The sequence below is a fragment of the Schistocerca nitens genome, chromosome 1, assembly GCF_023898315.1.
Source record: "Schistocerca nitens isolate TAMUIC-IGC-003100 chromosome 1, iqSchNite1.1, whole genome shotgun sequence".
Lineage (NCBI taxonomy): Eukaryota > Metazoa > Arthropoda > Insecta > Orthoptera > Acrididae > Schistocerca > Schistocerca nitens.
In genome coordinates this window covers 390,193,306-390,215,313 of record NC_064614.1, presented here as the reverse complement: position 1 = coordinate 390,215,313, position 22,008 = coordinate 390,193,306, and the positions used below count along the sequence as shown (strand labels likewise).

General features: G+C 40.9%; 1 protein-coding gene across 2 annotated transcripts in view; it reads right to left on the bottom strand.

The window, feature by feature from the left end:
* Nucleotides 1-417: 417 nt before the first annotated feature.
* LOC126249321 (nucleoside diphosphate kinase 7) overlaps nucleotides 418-22,008 on the bottom strand; it is a 115,551-nt gene continuing 93,960 nt past the window's right edge. Inside the window, exons 7-11 of one of the 2 annotated variants that reach the window (XM_049950979.1) lie at nucleotides 18,676-18,796; nucleotides 13,145-13,278; nucleotides 3,010-3,117; nucleotides 1,620-1,727; nucleotides 418-1,496 (exon numbers count right to left, since the gene is read on the bottom strand). In XM_049950979.1, coding sequence (XP_049806936.1) covers nucleotides 1,467-1,496; nucleotides 1,620-1,727; nucleotides 3,010-3,117; nucleotides 13,145-13,278; nucleotides 18,676-18,796 — 501 coding nt within the window. In that variant the 3' untranslated portion in view covers nucleotides 418-1,466. The remainder of the gene's footprint in view (nucleotides 1,497-1,619; nucleotides 1,728-3,009; nucleotides 3,118-13,144; nucleotides 13,279-18,675; nucleotides 18,797-22,008) is intronic. The other variant, XM_049950987.1, reaches the window with a different exon arrangement.

Sequence of the window (22,008 nt, the reverse complement as noted above, 5' to 3'; positions counted from 1 at the left end):
GGAAATCACGGAAAACCTAAATCAGGATAGCCGGACGCGGGATTGAACCGTCGTCCTCCCGAATGCGAGCCCAGTGTCTAACCACTGCGCCACCTCGCTCGGTAATGATTTAGACTTTCTCATAGTAACTTCAAGATATTTGAAAGTATTTACTAAACAGCAGGAAGCTAATATACTGAGATTGAATATCCACACAAAACAGATCACCCTCCTGCATTATTATTGCAGAAATCAATCAAAATATTGAAACACACAAGCACTTTCTCTTTCATATATAAGAATATTAAAAATAAGGATATAAAAAACAGGAATACATCATTCTTGGAGAAAATATATTTAGCTTTCGCTAAAAGACAAACCAAACATAATTTTTCTGCCTGTATAAAACATTTGTTGTGCTAATAAGAGTATTATAATTTGAAATTACAATCACAGATTGATTACAGCACAGCTGAATAAGTAAAATAAAAATAATATAAAACTAAATCTGACTAGAAATTTAATCTAAAATACTTTTAATATAAAACCTAGAAACTCCAAATCATATTTATGTGTGTGTAATGTGCACAAATTTCATTAATCATTCATTTAGTTGATTTAAATAGAAGTGTTTGTAACAATATCTGTGTACAAAACAGCAACAAATAGTTAATAAGTACTTGACTGAGATGGTGATAAGCAAAAAGTTATGAGACATGCATAGTCACAATAGGGTAAGCTCCTAATTCCACATTGGAAGCTGAGGACTAAGGGTGAAACATTTTTGAGCTGGAGTGCTACATCAGTGGATTTCAATTACCTCCAAATTAATCAAGTGGCCTTACTTTTTGAAGAAGTTTGAAAGGTGGGTCACTGGCATACATTCATGACAGAACCTTGAAGAAATATTCAAATACCACTCTGCTACACCTCTTACAAAAATTATGCACAGTGACATGTTAGTACCATACAGTGTGTGTTTTAAATTTAATATGTCTTTCCTGTTCATCTTCTCCTTTACTTTTTTAAGCAAATATCCAAAATAAAGCTGTGCATATTCTGTTATGGCATGGCATATACACATAAACCACATAAACATGGTAATACCTGAGAGAATGTGATTCACTATAAAATAATCCTAACTATAAAATAACTGGAATGGTCTCACAAATACTTCAATGTTGAAGACTTTTTGTACTTCACACATCAACCATCTAAAATAACAGATGTCATATTCATTAATTTATCATCACTTTATGAAAAAATTATTTTCGAAAGTTTTGGAAGCACTGCAAAATAGATTTCTCTCTCACTTGCAAGAGCAGAATTTTTTATACATTCAGGCAAGCAGATTTAAATCATTAGTTCTTCCACAAAATTGTTTACAATTCAACACAGTGAACATTCCACAATGAATTTTTTTTAAAAATATTGTCCATGTATTTATTGTTCTAAGGAAGTTTGAAAAATGGATTACTAGCACACATTCATGACAGAATCTTGAAGAAATATTCAACCTGCAACAGTAATGTAGTGAAGAAATTGCTTTTCATCATATAATAACAAATACAAAATAAGTAAACAACATTCAGAACTGGAATACAAATAAAACTCTCTTCTTCAATAAATCATTTACTAACCTCTAACAAACCATCTTCTGGTAAATCAGAACAGTGGATTGCATTTAACACCTTCGTTTTACCAAATTTTGCACGTAAAGTATTTGGACGAAGTTCTCTTGCCCTGTCCTGCATAAGGCAACACAAACACTGCATCTTAATGTACAGTAGTGATGTTAATTATGTTTACAGTAACTAACTACATTAATCTAGCCATAGTCAGTAACATGAAACAGAGACACAAAAATCTTAGAAGTCATCCTGGTATTCATTTGATAACACTATGTATAGATCTCTTTAATGACAAGAGGTACCAAGAATAAAACAAAAATAATCAGTTCCTGTAATTCAGTATGGAACACAAGGAGCTGTGATTAAAAATCCATTTCTATTTTTCCACAAGGGCATTGTAGCTCCTACACTTACTCACCTATATTTCTAGAGACATGGAAAATTTACACTGAGTTGTAGTACACGGCACGGCAAATAGTGCATGGGCAGGAATGAATAAACAGCATAGCAGTTAAATTATGTAGCTTCTTCAATCGTTTATGAAGGCATGACCACCAATTAACTGTCCACTCGAATAAATGGCCAGTGCCAAATTGTGGTAGAGAGAAGAAGTTGACTGCCCAATGCAGTAGGTAATTGATAACCAATGTCATCAAAATCCCCCTCGTTTCTCCTCCCCCCCCCCCCTCCCAAATACATGTAAAATCGTTTTTGTGACACATATTTCAATCATAGAGCCTCTTGGTCTTCACCTCTGCTAACTTCTGCCTCTACACCCATCTCCACCAATCCCCGTAAGGGCCACTTCACTCCATTAATCTGTGTCCACACTGTTTTCTCTATGGTCTCCTCCTCTGCCCCATTTCTATTCTGTTCACTTGTTGCCTCTCCCTCCCAGCCATTACCCTCTTTCCCTTCCAACCCCTCCCTTCTCTTACCCATTCTCCTCTTACCTACCCAAATTGATACAACCACTTGGCCCAGTTGGGTTGCATGATCAAGATGATGTAATTGGGTTGGATAATGTAGCTGTGTATGTCTGTGTTTTTTATTAGCTCTGAAGAAGAACACAGTTCGAAAGCTTAGGTATGATTTCAGTATTGTTTATGAGTCTGTTGCCCACTCAACACTTAAACTATGGTGAGTAGTCACCTTTACTTGCTACATTATTTAAATAGTACTTTGATCAACCACACAAAAAGTTTCCAAGATGCACTAAGTTACAAAGTACGTATTAATCCTGCAATTTTACTATTTAATATTTTTTTACACAACTTTAGCTACTTTATTTGTTGTTACCATCTTTGCATACATTCACACATTCAATCTACTGATATCAAAGTATGACATTGCACAAATTCAGTTAGAGCAAGGAAAGTTTAAGGCTCAAATAACTTACAGGTTCAGGTGGGCCAACAAGAGCTCGAAATTTGCTAGGTGTGTCAGGAGTATCACTAACAATTTCAAGAGCTACACACGGTCCACTAACAAGTTGGCTAACCATTGCCTGCAAACAACATAAATACCAAGTCAGTAACACACTTCTACCATCTCTAACAAAATAAAAGATATTATTGGCAAACAGGAAACAGGGTAATTACAGCAAATATTTTTAAATTTAATTCACTTTTCAAAAATTACAAAAGCAATTCTGGTAAACAGTTTCGAGAAGTGTCAGAATGTCTGGAATAGGTTCTTTTAATATGAAATTCATTTTTTTCTTAGTTTTCTCATCTCATTCTTCTAATTCATGGGCATTAAGAGTAGACACCACCTTGACAGGTGGAGAGGCTTGCGTATCTGCGTGAAGCTGAGGGCTATGCGGAGGGTAGAGGACCTACTACCGGAGAGACCTCAGCCGATGGATCAGACTAAGGGTGTCCCACAACGTCCCATCTTCCCTATCCACTCCTAGTCCTACCCAATTCCCTTTCCCAACCCAAGGTGTGATGCAATCCATACCAAGGGGTGCATGGCACATGGGAGGATGTGTCACAAACTGAGCCTCAGGGATACCGGGAAACCTCCCTGAGTGAGTAGCCTTACAGCGCGCAGGATATTCGTGTTGTGGACCATGTAGATCTCCAAACCTCGTGGGACCAATATGGACACAATTAAAGAAAATAAAGAAAAACAAACTGAGGGGCAAACTGAGACCTCAGATACTCAAACATCGGGGTCAGGACCGATGGAAGGCATTCCCACTATTGTATCAGGGACTAGACCTGAGCCAGAAGTGGGAACTGTAACCAAGAAGTTGGCCCAGATCAAGATTAAAGCCTTGTCTGGGGCCCAGAGGAGGAAACTCCTCAGGAAACAGGGACAAAAGGAAGGGAAAGAATGGCTTCCCAAACACAAATGAAGGGAATTAAAGGGACTTGAACCAAAGATCCCCAAGAAAAAACTGTCTCAGGTTGAAGGGGATACGCAGACCCCCATAATCGAGAGGATAAGGGAGGAATATAAGACTCCCTCCTCCTGGATAAGTGAGCCCAGAAAAAACCGAGGCAAGAAATAGGGAAACACACCTATAGTACTGCAGTCTCAGTTTTTAAGATGGCAGTTATCCAGGAAGGCTATCCACTGGTGGCCATCACCTGTAGCAGAAGGAATCTGTACAGATGGCCCTCTTTGAAAAGATTGGGGTGGATGCTGGTCCAGGTCCCAACTTCAGGAGGGTCTGTCTGGATCGAGGTGCCCTCATTTTTGTCCGTGAGAGGGTGCACACGGTGGAATGGCTTAAGGGCAAGGTGCCCATGATATCCCCTTGGGAAGATGCAAAGCTGCTGGTCAAGATGGCAGCGGAACTTCTTAAGACCGCAAAGGTATCAATATGGGTACTGAAGATCCTTAAGGATGTCTCTCTTAAGACTCTGTTAGAGAAAATAGGGGCTCAGAACCCAAAAGTCTCGACAAAAGACAGGAAAGTGATCAACCAGAAGGTTGTACCGGAAGGACGAACCCTGGTGGTGGAGGTCAGAGAGAAGTACCTGAATACGATGCGAGAGCAGGACCTGAAATGGTTTTTAGGGTTCTCACAGGTCACTGTCTGGGTTCTCAAAGACTCCAAAGGCAATGATGGCAGCAAGACGGAGACTGGAGGTGATGAAGACTAATCTGCCTCTGATGCCCTGAGACACTGCCTGGGGAGGCAGGAAGTGGACATGGTCCTGATACAAGAACCATACTTATATAAAGGGGGAGTATCAGGCCTCGGTGGCACTGGTGGTAAGCTGAAATCTAGAAATCTAAGAAACTCCAGAACAAGCATCTATGTAAGAAATGGAATTTCTTTCATGCCAATGATGGATTTCTGCTCCAGGGACCTAGTAACCATCAAAATGCAGCAATGTGAGGAAGGTATCATGAGGGAAATTATTTTAACCTCAGCATATCTTCCTTATGAAGAGACACCTCTCCTCCTCCTTTGGAGGTGAGGAGATGTAGATGCTTGCCATCAGCAAGGTGACCAACTGCTGCTGGGATGCAGTGCCAATGACCACAACCTAGTGTGGGACAGCAAGGACACCAAAAGTAGAGGTGAGTACATTCTTGAATTTCTCTTAGCTAACAACTTGGAGGTCCTGAATAGGGGCAATGAACCTACATTCAGGAATAGCAGAAGAGAAGAAGTAACTGACATAACTTTTGGTTCCATGATGATGGGCAGCTATGTCAAACAATGGCATGTGGTGTTAGAGCCATCCTCATCGGACGACATGTACATTAAATTCAAGGTTGAAATAGGAATCAGACAGACCATGACCTATAGGAACCCTTGGAAAACAGGCTGGGAGACATATAGGAGGAACCTTGACTTAGGCTTATCAGAAATTAAAACCTTGATAAGGAATCCATTAGAGTTTGAGTAAGCAGCAGAGTCTGTTACCTCTGCCACAGTGACCCCATATCAGGACAGCTGCACAATCACCAAGAAGGGCACAAACAGGAATGCGATTTGGTGGAATATTCACTTGGAAATTCAAAGAAAACGGGTATGAAGACTATTTAACATTGCGAGACGTAAAGAACAATGGCCTATATATCATGAGGCCCTTGTCAACTACAACCTTGCAATCAGACAAGCAGAGAAGATATCCTGGAAGGCATTCTGTGAGGAACTGGAGAGCACAGCTGCTCATACCAGACTTCACAGAATCCTCACTCGAGTACCAATCAATCCAGGAGGTATGCTGAGGAAGGAGGATGGGGAATATACAAACACGGCACATGAGATGCTGGAACTGCTCCTCAAAACTCACTTTCCTCAATATGCTCTGCCAGACAAGACAAACCAGAATGTGATCCCAGGGAGACAATGGTTCTCAGGCACTCGAAGAGAGGACTGGGAATCAGCCAAGGAGTGTGTGGACATCAATAAAACCCAATGGGCAGTGGGAACATTCCGACCATTAAAGTCACCTGGCCCAGATGGAATTTTTCCAGCTCTCTTGCAACAGGCAGGAGAGAATTTCATAAGAGTCCTATGCAGATTATTCAGAGTTAGCCTAGAGTAGGGCTCAGTCACAATGTTTGGAGGGCAGCGAAGGTTGTCTTCATTCCAAAGCCAGTGAGAACTGACCATACCAAGGCCAAGGATAAGAGACCAATCAGTCTGTTCTCCTCCATTCTCAAAACATAGGAAAAACTGGTTAATATATATCTTGGGGAGAGGAAGCTAATTAGGGCCCCTCTACATTCAAACCAACATGCACATCAACCAGGTAAATCATGTGAGACAGCTCTCCACCAACTTGTTGGGAGGGTGAAGTAAGCCCTTCACTTCCAAGAAATAGTCCTCTGCATCTTCCTGGATATTGAGGGGGCCTTCAATAACACAACCTTCAAATTCCATGATAAGGGCAGCAGAGGTGCATGATCTAGGGAGCACTATATGTGGGTGGACCAGGGCCATGCATAGTGGAAGGAAGGTAGAGGCTATCATGACGAATGAAAAGATGGTAATTATCACCACTAGAGGCTGCCCACAAGGAGGAGTTCTGTCGCCTTTATTGTGGAATCTAGTGGTGAACAAACTAAATTCCAGACAATGCTTCTGCCAAGGATATGGAGATGACCTCATCATAGTAACACTTGGCAAATTTACTAACACAGTTAGAAATATGGCACAAGGAGGATTGGACATTGTGCAAAATTGGTGCATTAAACAGGATCTGAGGGTTGTGGTGCCATTTACGAAGAGGCATATCCAACACTCAAGTTGGAATTTAAAGATCTTCGATGAAACTCTACCTGTGAAGGGGATACTGAAATATCTAGGGTTAATCTTAGATGAGAAACTAACGTGGACCCCTCACATTAAGAGTATCTGCTCCAAGGCAAAAAATACTCTAGTGAGTACCAGAAGGGCTTACGGTAAAAACTGGGGCCTAAGCCCCAGAGGTACGCACTGGATATACACCACAGTGGTTAGACCTAGGATTTCTTATGGGGCCATAGTGTGGTGGAAGAAGGTAGAACAGTAGGTTGTAGCTAAGGAGCTTGCTAAGGTTCAGAGACTGGCCTGCTTAGGCATAACAGGCAGAATTAGCAGCACACCAGCCGCTGGGATGGAAGCCATGCTGGACATGCCTCCACTCCACCTTTGGTTCAAGATGGAGGCAGCAGTTGGGGCATACAGACTTAAAACTGGCAAAAACTGGATTTCATCAGGATATCCAGAATCACACACTAACATAGTGAGTGAGGTAACATAGGAATGGCTTGGGAAATGCCTGCCGACTATATAATAGCTCCTAACAGCTTAAACAAGCCTTACAATATAATAACTGGAAGCAGGGAGCAGTGGGAAAAAAACAGTTCAACACCGTATGGGGGACATTGTTTGGCTCACCAATGGGTCGAAATCAGACCAAGATGGTGGGGCAGGGATGTACAGGGTTCAGCCAAGATGAGGACATCGTCTCTCTAGGAAAACTGGCCTCTGTATTCCAAGCTGAAATTACTGCAATGAGGGCATGTGTGGAGGAGAATATGCGTCGATGCTACAATGACCATAGCATCTACACCTATTCAGACAGCCAGGCAGCCCTGAAATCACTGGCAGGTCCCGCAACAAGATCTAAGATTGTTGCAGAATGCAACAGGGCTTTGGTGGAGCTAGGGGGAAGCAATAGGGTAAACCTAGTGTAGGTCCCTGGCCACTCAGGGATCTGTGGCAATGAACAAGCCGACAGACTGGCCAGGATGGGGGCAATGACTCCATTTATTGGACTGGAACCCTGACCTGACAATCACCAAGGCTATGATCAAACTAGAACTACGGAACTGGCTCAGGAAACAGCACATAGGATATTCGACCAAGGTCCATTTAAAAAAAAGGTAAGATAATGATGCCCAAGCCATGTTTTAAAGAAGCTCTGTAATCCTGGGACTGAACAGGGAAGAGATCAAACTCATGACTGGACTGATGACCGGCCATGGAAATTTCAAAAAAAACAAACAACGGGTATAACGGAAGAAGACCATAAGCGTAGGATCTGTGATGAGGGTGAAGAAACTGCATTGCACCTAATCTTTGAATGCATGGCATTGGAGAGCAAAAGACACAGAATCTTCGGGACAACTGGACCTGAAGAAATTGTGTGTAACAAAAAACTGGTAAAGAGACTCCCTGCACTATTTAAGGGCATTGGTGGGCTTTACTAGATATACAGGGAGCAATACCGCACAATAAACTTGGTTTCGGTGCGGGCAGTGGCGGGATATATCTAAGCTGTTAATAGCTTCCCTGTCAAAATTAAATCAAATCAAGAGTAGCTGATAAGGAGAAAGCAGCTGATCAGGAGCAATGGATTGTCTGAGGAAAAACAAGAGTGGTGGACTTGTGAGACAAGAAGAGTAACTGGCCATTTCATCTGCCATTCTAGCTACCAGTGTGCTGGGAGATGGTGGACAAAGAGATTGCTATTAACAGCAGACCACAACTGCAAGTGCTTTAAAGCTACATGGGAGAAATTGTGAACTTTTAGTCATTGTGATTCCCATACTAAATGTTTAGCAACCCATAAAAAATTAACTGCACCATTAAATTAAATTTGTAATGAAATTATGCAATAAACTATGTGACAAGAGAATGAAAAATGTATCATTGATGAAAGCAAGGAAGAAATCTTTTTTAACTGGATTCATTGTAACCTCATTAAATATTAATATTTCTGACACATAAGTCCTTTGGTCTCCATATTCTTAAATTAACTGAAAATTTATTTATTTTTTACAAATTAAATTGCAACTGCTGCCTTTAATTTAAAACACCAGCACTTATGATTCAATGTGATTTGGACCACTATGCAAAGCACAACACATCCACTTCACTTAATAACACATGTCTATGCATAACACATCCTCTGAAAGCAGGCATTCAGTTCCCAGTCCTGGCACTTTCCAAAACAAAAACAAAATCTCACTGCTTTATAGAGAACTAAATACAGGAACTAAACTAAACGCCTCATTCTTCCCTTTAGTATCCACTCACTTGCCCTTCCACTCTGTTCCAATTTCAGTGCCTCTCCGCAGTTTGAACATTATCTTACTGTACCACTTATTTCCACTCCTGCACTCTACTTTCTTTGTCAACCTTCTCGACCCTAATGATCCAGTTAGTAGCATTGAAGTGATACATCCCATTCCTTGAATGAGAGGTATCACGTCCTTAATTACATATTGTCAAAGAAACGGTGTTTGTGACAGAGTAGTTGATACGTGGTGAGCACCCCACTGTTGGCAGGTGTTTTAAATCGTAGGTGCTGATACTTGAATCAACAATTCAGTGGCTGCACAGAAGTGGATAGCACTCAGAAGACCATACCTGCTGAGGTGGAGATAGGAGTTCTATGGAGTGGATGGTGCGGAGGAAAGAACTCCATGAAACCTAAAAATGCAAAATGTCAAAGATAATAAATATATTGTAATTGTTGATTATCATCAAGTTGAATATCAGGTCTGTACATAGAACGTAGTAGAGAGAGGTAGTAGATGAGTTGATATCTGTTCTCATTTATCATGTATTGAGTTGAACTTTTGAAGATGATATAAGAAGGTGAATTGAATCTCACTTCTTAATTAAGTAGTGGAGTGATTGAGGACAAGAAGTTAATTTTCACACTTGAGGAAGAAGGCACAATGATTCAGGACACAGACTATACTTAACAGTAACTGAATATTCAGTAAACATAATTAATTGTACATAAAATGAGTGTTCAGGTGGCAACTCATTTAGGTGTTTGGTGCATGAGGTGAAGTATAACAAACAACCACACAGCTCAGCCCAATCTGGAACATTTCAGAAGGAAGCCGCTGATACCTTCAGAGTTGCAATTGTATACAGAATTGAATCACTGCATCACTATAAAATTCCACAGCTAGCTATTATACGTGACATATCCTTTTCTGCTGATTAAAGTTATGTACGAGGGCTATCCACAAAGTACATTACGTTTTGGAATTAAAAATAAATAAAATATTGGATTTTTTTTTATTATATACAGATGAAAGCCACACTTAAATACTACTTCTCTACATGGTTGCCATTTAAATAAAGGCACTTATTGTAGCGATGGACGAGCTTGGAAATTCCTTAGTCATAAAATTCGGCCGCCTGCGCCTTCAACCACGTGGTTACCTCTTCTTGAAGCTGTGCGTCATCATCAAAACGCTGCATAGCCAACCACTTCTTCATTGCTGGGAATAAGTGGAAGTTGCTCGGTGCCAGGTCGGGACTGTACGGCGGATGAGGAAACAACTCCCACTTAAAAGATTCGAGAACTTCACGAGTGGCATTTGTCGTGTGGGCCCGGGCGTTGTCGTGAATCAGCAAGATCTTCGAGCCCAACTTTCCCCTGCGCTTGTTTTGAATTGCTTTTCTGAGGTTGTGCAGAGTTTGGCAATACCTTTGAGAGTTTATTGTAGTGCCTCTTTCCAGGAAATCCACAAAAATCACACCTTTTCTGTCCCAAAAGACAGTCGCCATCACCTTCCTTGCTGACATTGTATGCATGCATTTCTTGGGTTTTTGGGGGGAATTTGTGTGCTCTCACTGCATTGACTGCAATTTTGTCTCGCAGTTCACATGCTTAACCCATGTTTCGTCACCAGTAATGATGCGATCGAGTAATGAGTCGCCATCTTTCTCGTAAGCATCCAAAAACGTTAACGCTGCAGCCATTCGCTGATTTTTGAGAATCTCTGTCAAGATTTTTGGTATCTATCTTGCACAAAACTTGTGGTAACCAAGCTTTTTGGTAATGATTTCGTGCAACAAACTTCGTGAAATTTGTGGAAAACTTATAGGCAGTCACTATGCTGGGTCTTCCACTTCGCTCTTCGTCGTGAACATTAGTTCGGCCATTTTTAAATTTTATGACCCATTGACGCACTCCACCTTCAGTGATTATGTTGTCCCCATACACTTCACAAAGCTGCCGATAGATTTCTATCGGTGTACAGTTTTTTGCAGTCAGAAACCTTATTACAGCACGCACTTCACACTTCGCGGCATTTTCAATTAACGCTGACATTTCAAACTGTCACAGTAACGCAACGGAGTACAGCACGAACCTCTCACTAGCACGGCAGGATGCTGACTGAGCGGCGGAATGCCATGACACCAAGATGGCCGCGCTAGACCCACCCCTAACGGTCACAAACGAAAATGTAATGTACTTTGTGGATAGCCCTCGTATTTCATTAACACTGTGCCGGTAGACATTAGCATCACAGACATTTAAAAACCTCAACATGCATTAGGTGATGAATCATCAGAAAATGCAAACTCTCAGAAGACACACAATTTACTTACAATTTGGTTATCACTTGATAACACATATTTATGTCTGTACTCTGCCAGCTATCTTACAGGCTGACATTGTTTCGGGTGCAGTACTTTGTTGTCAACTGACAATAGATAACGTAAATGTACAAAATACTAAATGAACTGTATTGAAAAAATGACACTAAAGAGTCACATATCAGTTAATACAAAATTTCTTTAATACACTTTAGTAAAGCATGAATCTTTGATTTCTGCCTTCTCCTTTAGTTTCCAATGAAGACAACCAACAGGAAAACTCTACAACAAAAGCTGAATTTTCCATTTTCTAGAATAAATCTAATTCCCAAACAATGAAAAAAGCCAAAAACAAAACAAAAAAATTAAAGAAAGGTGGAAAAATTGGAAGTTAACTTTGGTCTGTTTCTGTTAATAATGCACATTAATACCAAATGGTATTCTACCCCAGACACACTGTTAATTTTCCTAGTATTTCAGTTCGAACTGTTGCCTCATTATTGATGCACCAGTCTTTTTGTCTGCATTGTTTTAATTTTGTTTTCTGGATGATTAATCAGACATTTTATTGCCTTCCCACACTTCCTTCTCTTCTCTGGCTCTAGGTCCTATAATATATACTTTTGATTATAAAATTCCTTAACAAGTCTAAGAGAGACGAGTGTCTCCTAATTTATAATAATCACAGACTGCTACTACATTCAGCTGTATGCTGTGCCACAGGATGGTCCACTCTTGGTCAGTTTTGAGACTGAATGGCTGCTGCTAAACTGTAGCCCAGAGCATAGTGGATCACCCTGTGGCACAACATGCAGTTGAACATAATACACTTGATTTCAATGGATTCTTCACAACCTCTCAACCACTAGTTTCTCTGAACTGTGCAGATGGGAGTGATCCTTACAACACATTGCTCACAAAACCTAAAATAACCTACTGTCCCCACACCCTCCACCAACAGTTTCCACCCCTGACCCTGTCACCTCATCCCACTTCACAGACCTTCACCCTCATAGTGCACTGCTCTCTGCCAATGCACCCACCATTCTTTTCCCCTGTCTGATCCTCTCCTTTTTAGCTACCTGTCTCCCCCCCCCCCCCCTCCCAACACCCAACCTTGCAGCATTGTCCTGAGAATTGTCCTGCTGCCTTCTAGTCCTTGTTGGACACTCCACCAAGTAGTGTTCTTCTTCCTGTATCTGTACTCTGCTATCTCTCCCCCTTCCCTGCCCCACTCCAGTCTGCTGCTTTTGTTCAACACAACAAAGTGCCAGAGATAGCAATCATATGTACATATTGTATGGTTCCTTTAAAAAATGTGTGTGTGTGTGTGTGTGTGTGTTTTTCTTTCTTTTCTGAAGAAGACTTTGGCTGAAAGCTCAGTGTGTAACAGTCTTTTTATTGTGGCTGTCTGCAACTCAACCTCTCTTCTTTATAGTGAGTTGCAATCTATACTTTTCCTAATATTGCTGATATTCCAAACTGGACTTTCCATTGTTCATTTTATAATAATCATATCTTTTCTCAAACACTGTGCTTATTACAGATTCTTATTTCGGTGTAGTACTTCTACTCTGGCTCTGCTGTTTATATTCACAAGTGATATTTGCTTGATAAACTACATGTCTGTACAATGTAAACAAAGAGTTAATTCAAATGTATTACTATTGCAGAAGGTATATAGCATAAAGCTGTAAATAACTTTTCTCAAACCATTAAACAATACCGTGCATTCAGGGACAACTCCTTTGTATACTTCATAAAATTCTTCAGCATTTGGATAGTCCATATAAAACATTTGCATTCCTGTAATTCTGAAACCACTTTTTTGAATTTCATATATGATATCACCCAGTAAACCTGCAAAATAAATATGCATAAAAAAACACTGTGTTAAAATGGTGCACACTTAACAGTCTAAATTTTTCAGTGTTATGAACAGAATGACTGGCCAGTACTTACATTCAGGAGGTGAAATTACAGTACTGCTGATACACGCACATGAAAGCATAAGAACTGACCCAGCTTTCAGAACTCTTCCGGGAGGAACTAATAATTTCCAAAATCTAGGATGTTTTTTGTACTTTCATGTGTACATAAGTAGCAATACTGGAACTTCACCCCCTGACCTGCCATTCAGTCACCTTATAATTTTATAGTAAGTCTGTTTATTTTCATTCCTATCTTTAACTAACAATTCTCACTTAATATTATTTTGAAATTAGTTTAGAGTATGAATTCCCTTCAGTTACATTTATATTTCATTTACTATGTCAATGTATTTCAAAGTCTGTGATTTCATATTCAGGTGTAGGATATTAATCACACAATTCCAGAGATATACACCTATGATGAAACAACGGGCTTTAAAATGTATCATGCATAATAAATCAAATACAAGTGAGAAACAAGGTGCATTTCGCGGCCCAATCACAATTTTAATTAACTGTCATGATGCACCCCTCAACAATGTATACAGTAAAGTAAAATCCTTTTCATTTGCCAGGAAAATCAGCTTGACATCTGTCAAGTCATGGTGACAGTCTACAAACTTAGACAATTCTGAACAATAAGTCTGGATTGAATGCCATAAAATGAAATTGACTAAATGTAGGATTAAAAATCACCAAACTCTTTTGTCAAACAAAATTGTGAAATCAGTATTTGCAGCCAAGTTCTACCGTCTATTCAGATGAATATACACAACTGGCCATTAAAATTGCTACACCACAAAGATGACATGCTACAGAAGCGAAATTTAACCGACAGGAAGAAGATGCTGTGATATGTAGATGATTAGCTTTACAGAGCATTCAGACAAGGTTGGCGCCGGTGGCGACACCTAAAAAGTGCTGACATGAGGAAACTTTCCAACCGATTTCTCATACACAAACAGCAGTTGACCAGCGTTGCCTGGTGAAATGTTGTTCTGATGCCTCGTGTAAGGAGGAAAAATTCGTACCATCATGTTTCCGACTTTGATAAAGGTCGGATTGTAGCCTATCGCAATTGCGGTTTATCGTATCGCGACATTGCTGCTCGCGTTGGTTGAGATCCAATGTTAGCAGAATATGGAATCGGTGGGTTCAGGGCGGCGATACGGAATGCCGTGCTGGATCCCAACGGCCTCGTATCACTAGCAGTCGAGATGACAGGCATATTACCTGCATGGCTGTAACGGATTGTGCAGCCACGTCTCGATCCCTGAGTCAACAGATGGGGACGTTTGCAAGACAACAACCACCTGCATGAACAGTTCGACAACATTTGCAGCAGCATGGACTATCAGCTTGGAGACCATGGCTGTGGTTACCTTTGACGCTGCATCACAGACAGGAGCGTCTGCGATGGTGTACTCAGCGACGAACCTGGGTGCACGAATGGCAAAACGTCAGTTTTTCAGATGAATCCAGGTTCTGTTTACAGCATCATGATGGTCGTATCTGTGTTTGGCGACATCGCGGTGAACGCACATTGGAAGCGTGTTTTCGTCATCGCCATACTGTCGTATCACCCAGCGTGATGGTATGCGGTGCCATTGGTTACATGTCTCGGTCACCTCTTGGTTCGCATTGACGGCACTTTGTACATTGGACGTTACATTTCAGATATGTTACGACCCGTGGCTCTACCCTTCATTCGATCCCTGCGAAACCCTACATTTCATCAGGATAATGCACGACCGCATGTTGCAGGTCCTGTATGAGCCTTTCTGGATACAGAAAATGTTTGACTGCTGGCCTGCCCAGCTCATTCTCCAGATCTCTCACCAATTGAAAACGTCTGGCCAATAGTTGCCGAGCAACTGGCTCGTCACAATACGCCAGTCACTACTCTTGATGAACTGTGGTATCATGTTGATGCTACATGGGCAGCTGCACCTGTACAAGCCATCCAAGCTCTGTTTGACTCAATGCCCAGGCATATCAAGGCCGTTATTACGGCCAGAGGTGGTTGTTCTGGGTACTGATTTCTCAGGAACTATGCACCCAAATTGCATGAAAATGTAATCACACGTCAGCTCTAGTATAATATATCTGTCCAATGAATATCCGTTTATCATCTGCATTTCTTCTTGGTGTAGCAACTTTAATGGCCAGTAGTGTAAAATGTATCTACTGTAGTAGCCCGGCTGGAAGAACTGAAAACAATGAATGGGTCATTAATAAATAAGGACCATCAACATGAAATATTTAATGTGTGCAATGTGTTATTTACATTTGTTGTGCTGTCACTGGAACAGCATTGTTGTACAGTAATTTACCAGCAAAGGAAGTTCAAAAAGAGTACAACAGAATGGACAGGAGTGCTTTGAAACCCCAAATTTGAAGCTGCCTCATGGCTCATATCCCTCCAATAGACCTAGATGCAAGACCTGTCCCATGTATCGTACCACTACTACCTATTATCCCATCAAAGGCAGGGCTAGCTCTGAAAGCACCTACATGATCTACACGCTAAGCTGCAACCACTATGCTGCTTTCTACATGGGAATCACAACTAACAAACTATATGTTCTCATTAATGGCGTCTGTCAAACTGTGGCCAAGAGACAGCTGGACCATGCAGTTGCTGAACATGCTGCCCAACATGATGTGCTGCATTTCAATGACTGCTTAACAGCCTGTGCCATCCCAGTCCTTCCTACCAACACCAGCTTTTCTGAACTGCATAGGTGAGAATCTCCCCAAAACATGTCCTCCTTTCCTGTAAACCCTCCAGCCTCAACCACTGATAGTCCCTGTCCTCCACCTACCTATCCCCCTCCTCGCACTCCAACAGTAGACAGTAGACATGCCTTCTTTTCACCAATGCATCTACTAGTTTTTTCCCCTTCTCTCTTCCACCCTCTCTCTTTTCTGCTACCCACCACTCTTCCTCTGTCCCAACAGCACAACCTCCCAACTCTGAACCTAGCTGCCCTATCCTGTCCTGAACATATTCCTGCATTCTCTCACAAGTAGGACAACATCTTCCCCCTATCCTGCTATTCCTCCCCCTCCTTGCCACCTCCTTACCCCCCCCCCCCCCCCCCACACACACACAAGCCTCTCCAGATTGCTGCTCACATCAGACACTGTGTGTGTGTGTGTGTGTGTGTGTGTTTTCGATTTCCAGAGAAGGACCAAAGTCTGGTCTGATATCAAAGTGTACAGCAGTAAAATAAGCTATAGGAAGTTTTAACAATGGAAAGTCTGGAGTGAAATAAACAATTTTAAGAAAAGGCTGATTGCTACACACCGCATTGGGAAGGCTTTGAGTTGCTGATAGGCACCATGAAGAGTCTGCTAAATATTTAAGTTTTTGGACATAGTCCTTCTCTGGAAATAGAAAACAAACAAACAAACACACACACACACACACACACACACACACACACACACGCAACGAATGCTGTAATATGCAACATGTGTGCTGTGTTACTTTCTATAGTGCTAGATAATGTTTGACAATTGTCATTCACTTAGAAATGTGCTAACTGTAATGTTTGTTATTGCACAGATCATTCTTGTACAATTAAATGCAACACAACAACAGCAAAATTCACAGTATAATTAGATCAGCCTTCAACAAAAGCAAACTGATTATTAGTCTGTTATGTATTACAGGTCTCCTGCATATGAGAAGTTTGATGCGATCAAATAAATTTACAGTCAGACAATTATAGGTTATCACAAGGAAAAGGTTTATAAAGTATGACAGATATTAGACTATCAAGTCATATTCAATCATACTGCGACAAATTTTGCACACACAAAGATAAAATGTCTTGGTGTGTTAGTTAGTTAGTTAATATGACAACATAAATAATCATAAACTGCAACACAGGCAAATGCAATGGTAAAGTACTAACACTAGGACCTTGCTGTCTGTCATCTGATTACTACAAGGTGTAAAACTTTGCTTCTGCCATTTGCCGATAGGTGGCGACAGCGGTAAGTAGCGATTGAAGGAACAGATCACAGATGTCAGGCAGTTAGCTTGGACCTCAGTCAGCATAGCCTCGTTCAAACATTAGTCGATTTGTGTCTGCATTATAAAGTCGTTCTTGATTGAAAATGTCAGTTTACGAGCCTAATTCTCATCATTTGTAGGAGGTGTTACTGTTTTGTTTCAATATGAAGAAAACAGCAGCTGAGTCTCATCGAATGCTCTCAAGTACGTACAGTAAGGACACTACTAGTGAAAGAACGTGTCATGAGTGGTTTCAATGCTTTAAGAATGGTGATTTTAATGTCATAGACCAGCATAGTGGTGGAAGAGATAATGTTTCCGAAGATACAGAACTGGAGACATCGCTGATTGAAGACTCGCATCAAACTCAAGAAGAATTGGCACGATTAGTGGGAGTGACACAGCAAGCCATTTCAAAATGTCCAAGGCTATGGGCATCATTTAGAAAGAAGGAACTTGGGTCCCGTGTGAGCTGAAACCAAGAGACGTTGAATGGCGTTTATGTGTTTGTGAACCATTGCTTCAGAGGCAGAAACAGAAGGGATTTCTGCATTGCACTGTGACCAGGGACGAAAAATGGGTTCATTACGATAACCCTAAAAGCAAAAAAATCATGGGGATATCCCAGCCATGCTTCCATGTCGATGGCCAAACCAAATATTTACGCCTCCAAGATAATGCTCTGCATTTGGTCGGACCAGCTCGGCGTCGTGTGCTATGAGGTGTTAAAACCAAATGAAACAATCACAGGTGCCCATTATCGAACACAATTAATGCGTTTGAGCAGAGCAGTACAAGACAAACGGCCACAATACAGCAAGAGGCACGATAAACTGATTTTGCAGCACAACGACACTTGACTCACGTTGCAAAAGAGGTCAAAACATACTTGGAAACATTAAAATGGGAAGTCCTATCCCACTCACCATATTCTCCAGACATTGCTCCCTCTCACTATCACCTGTTTAGATCAATGGCACATGGCCTGGCTGACCAACACTTCCGATCTCATGAAGAAGTCACAAATTGGATCGATTCGTGGGTCGCTTCAAAAGATTAACAATTTTTTCAACGCAGGATTTGTACACTGCCCGAGATGGAAGAAAGTAGTGGCCAGCAATGGAAAATACTTTGAATGACACATGTGTAATTAATTTGTTTCATTAAAGCCTCGAATTCTGGGGAAAAATGGTGGAAGCAAAGTTGTACACCTTGTACATGGTAATGAAAATGTCATTTGTATTACCAAAACTGTGGCAAATGTACAAAACTTTTCCCTGTAAAATAACTATCAAATCACACCTTCCTGAACTGCATGAGGCTTTATTACGCAGCATGTGCAATTCTTGAATGTTGCTGTCGTCTTTGGAGTCATCTTTCCATCAAGATCACGACTGGATGCAGGGAAGAAGATGGAAAGCTCCTAGAATATGAAATATAACTACATGTCAAAAACAGATTGCAATAATTGTAGGAGCACAATACACGCGAAGGTGACAGAAGTCATGCGGTTGCAATAGGCATATATACAGATGATAGTGGTATTGCATACATGAAAAAGGGAAGTGCACTGGCAGAGCTGCCACTTGTACTCAGGTGATTCACGTGGAAAGGTTTCCGAAGTGATTATGGCTGTATGACAGGAATTAACAGATTTTGAACAGGAGAGGGTAGTTGGAGCTAAACGCATGGGACATTCCATTTCAGAAATCATTAGGAAATTCAATATTCTGAGATCCACAGTGTCAAGAGGGTGCCAAGAATACCAAATTTCAGGCATTACTTCTCACCACAGACTCGGCGGCTAATGGCCTTCACTTATTGACCGAGAGCAGTGGCGTTTCCGTAGAGTTGTCAGTGCTAACAGACAAGCAACACTCCATGAAATAACCACAGAAATCAATGTGGTATGTGCAACAAATGCATTTCTTAAGACAGTGTGGTGAAATTGGGTATTAATGTGATATGTCAGCAGATGAACAACGCGAGCGCCTTTGCTAATAGCATATCACCTCCAGTGCCTCTCCTGGGTTCGTGACCATATCAATTGGACCCTAGATGGCTGGAAAACCATGGCCTGGTCAGATGAGCCCCAATTTCTGTTGGTTTGAGCTGATGGTAGGCTCAAATGGCTCTGAGCACTATGGGACTTAACTTCTGAGGTCATCAGTCCCCTAGAACTTAGAACTACTTAAACCTAACTAACATAAGGACATCACACACATCCATGCCCGAGGCAGGATTCGAACCTGCGACCGTAGTGGTCACACGGTTCCAGACTGTAGCGCCTAGAACCGCTCGGCCAACCCGGCCGGCCTAATGGTAGGGCTTGAGTGTGGCACAGACCCCATGAGCCATGGACTGTAACTGTCAACAAGGCACTGTGCAAGCTGTTGATGCCTCCATAACGGTGTAAGCTGTGTTTACATGGAATCGATTGGGGCCACTGGTCCAACTCAACTGATCATTGATTGGAAGTGATTATGTTTGGCTACTTGGAGACCATGTGCTGCCTCTCGTGTTCCCAAATAATTATGGAATTTTCATGGATGATTATGCGCCTTGTCACCATGCCACAATTGCTGGTGATCAGTTTGAAGAACATTGTGGATAATCTGAGCAAATGGTTTGACCACTCAGATCACCTGACACGAATCACATCGATCATTTATGGGGCATAATTGAGAGGTCAGTCTGTGCACAAAGTCAGGCACTGGCAAGAATTTTGCAATTATGGACAGGTATAATGGCAGCATGGCACAATATTTCTGCAGGGGACTTCCAATGACATGGCATGTTGAGCTGCTGCACTACACTAGGTAAAAGGAGGTCCAACACGATATTAGGAGGTATCCCATGACTTTTGTCACCTCAGTGTACTACACTTTCCAACAGCACTTGAATATAAAATACTACAAAAATTTATATGACATAATACAACAGAATTTCCAGGAATCAGAAAGAGTCACACAGTTCATGATTTTGTATCAGTACCACAATTAACCTTGAAGGACATTACTATAAGCTTGAACATTTGTAGGCTTAAACATCAACATTATAACAACAATGAAACTCACATTTTTGGGTGGAACTATGAAGAAATGGTGGGCTCTGAGCACTTAATATTATCATAATATTAAGTACCTAAGAGCTACTATACTCGAAAATATGGTAAAAACAGAAAGTTTTCCAGCTCAGGTCCACAGATCAAGATCCAAAGTGTTAACTTTCAATAGCATCTCAATAAGAAATTTATGCAACAACCATCTTCTTTATCTTCACAAACTCTTCACCATTTTGGCATAAAATTTTGATGTCATAGCACACAATTTTGCCCAGAAAGTTATAAGCAAAGATGCACAAAGTGTCACACAAAATACAAAAACATTATCTAATCTCCTCAAATAATACCTGTAATATGGAACTCTAAATTGTCATCTTTGACTATGAAATATGTAGGGGAGGAGGATCTCAGCCAAATATTAGAAACTGTCTCCTACAAAACCTGCTGCAATAAATAATTACCCTCTACCCATGTCAATCTAAAAGGTGTTTTGAATGCAATGATTGCCTCTCTACACACAAATTCCAAATCTACAAGCCTTCGCAATAGATCAGAACCATATGTCTTAACAATTCCTGTAAAAGATACATAAGGTTAATTATCCCAGTGATCCTGTCACTTTTGGCCTTGAGTTTTTTAATTACCCGCTAAAAACAAGTGTAACAACATCTAAAAACAGTTTTTACAAAGCTCATTCTACATCCAAGATAACCACCACTTCCCTGACTGTTTGAGATCTAGACCCCCCCCCAGTAAATTTAATTCTCTCCTTTCAATGTCAACTGTAAATATCTATACCCATATATCACTCAAATACAACGACTGTGCATTGCTGAGCACTTATGATACCAAGACTTACACCCCTTTCTTCATCACTCTGATAAATGGCAGCCTTTGAAAGAAAAGCTCTTACTTCTTATTTTCTAATAAACTCTATTTTGTTTGATTCAGATTCACAGGTAATATGAGTTTTCACTGAACTCGTAATGATCCTGGAATTCTAAACTATCCCAAATAGCTACATAAAATATAGATGATTTTCTCCAGGTCTCAAGCCAATTTTCTTGATAGCATCACCTTACGGATTGTTGCTGTTTTACTCATGGTAAACTGACCAACTCTTCATTTTGATAGTTGGTCCATGTGTCCCCACGAAACAGCCTCATTCTTGGGCTGCTGGATTCTGGGAGGCAGGTACACTATGCTGCAAGCAGTACCAATATTTATACCCACAATCTTGTAAATGTTTCTGGTTTCAAGGAACCAGAAAGACCACCAGTTGGTATCCAATTCACATTTGCCCAATCTAACATGGAGTGAAAATTGTGACTTTCAGACCAAAGAACATATTACTACTCAAAGGTATGCAGTTACCTTACTCATTGGAACACGCAAGACATGTAACATAAATGGTGGAAAAAGTCATGGGAGAGGGCATTTGATATTGTCAGCATCATTTTAAGCCAAATGTAGTCACTTACAATTAAGAAATTGTTTTTTTTTTTTTACTGACTACTGGGAAGTATTTCAAAAACCAATTTAGAAATCTCCCTTCCAGCCACACCCATTTT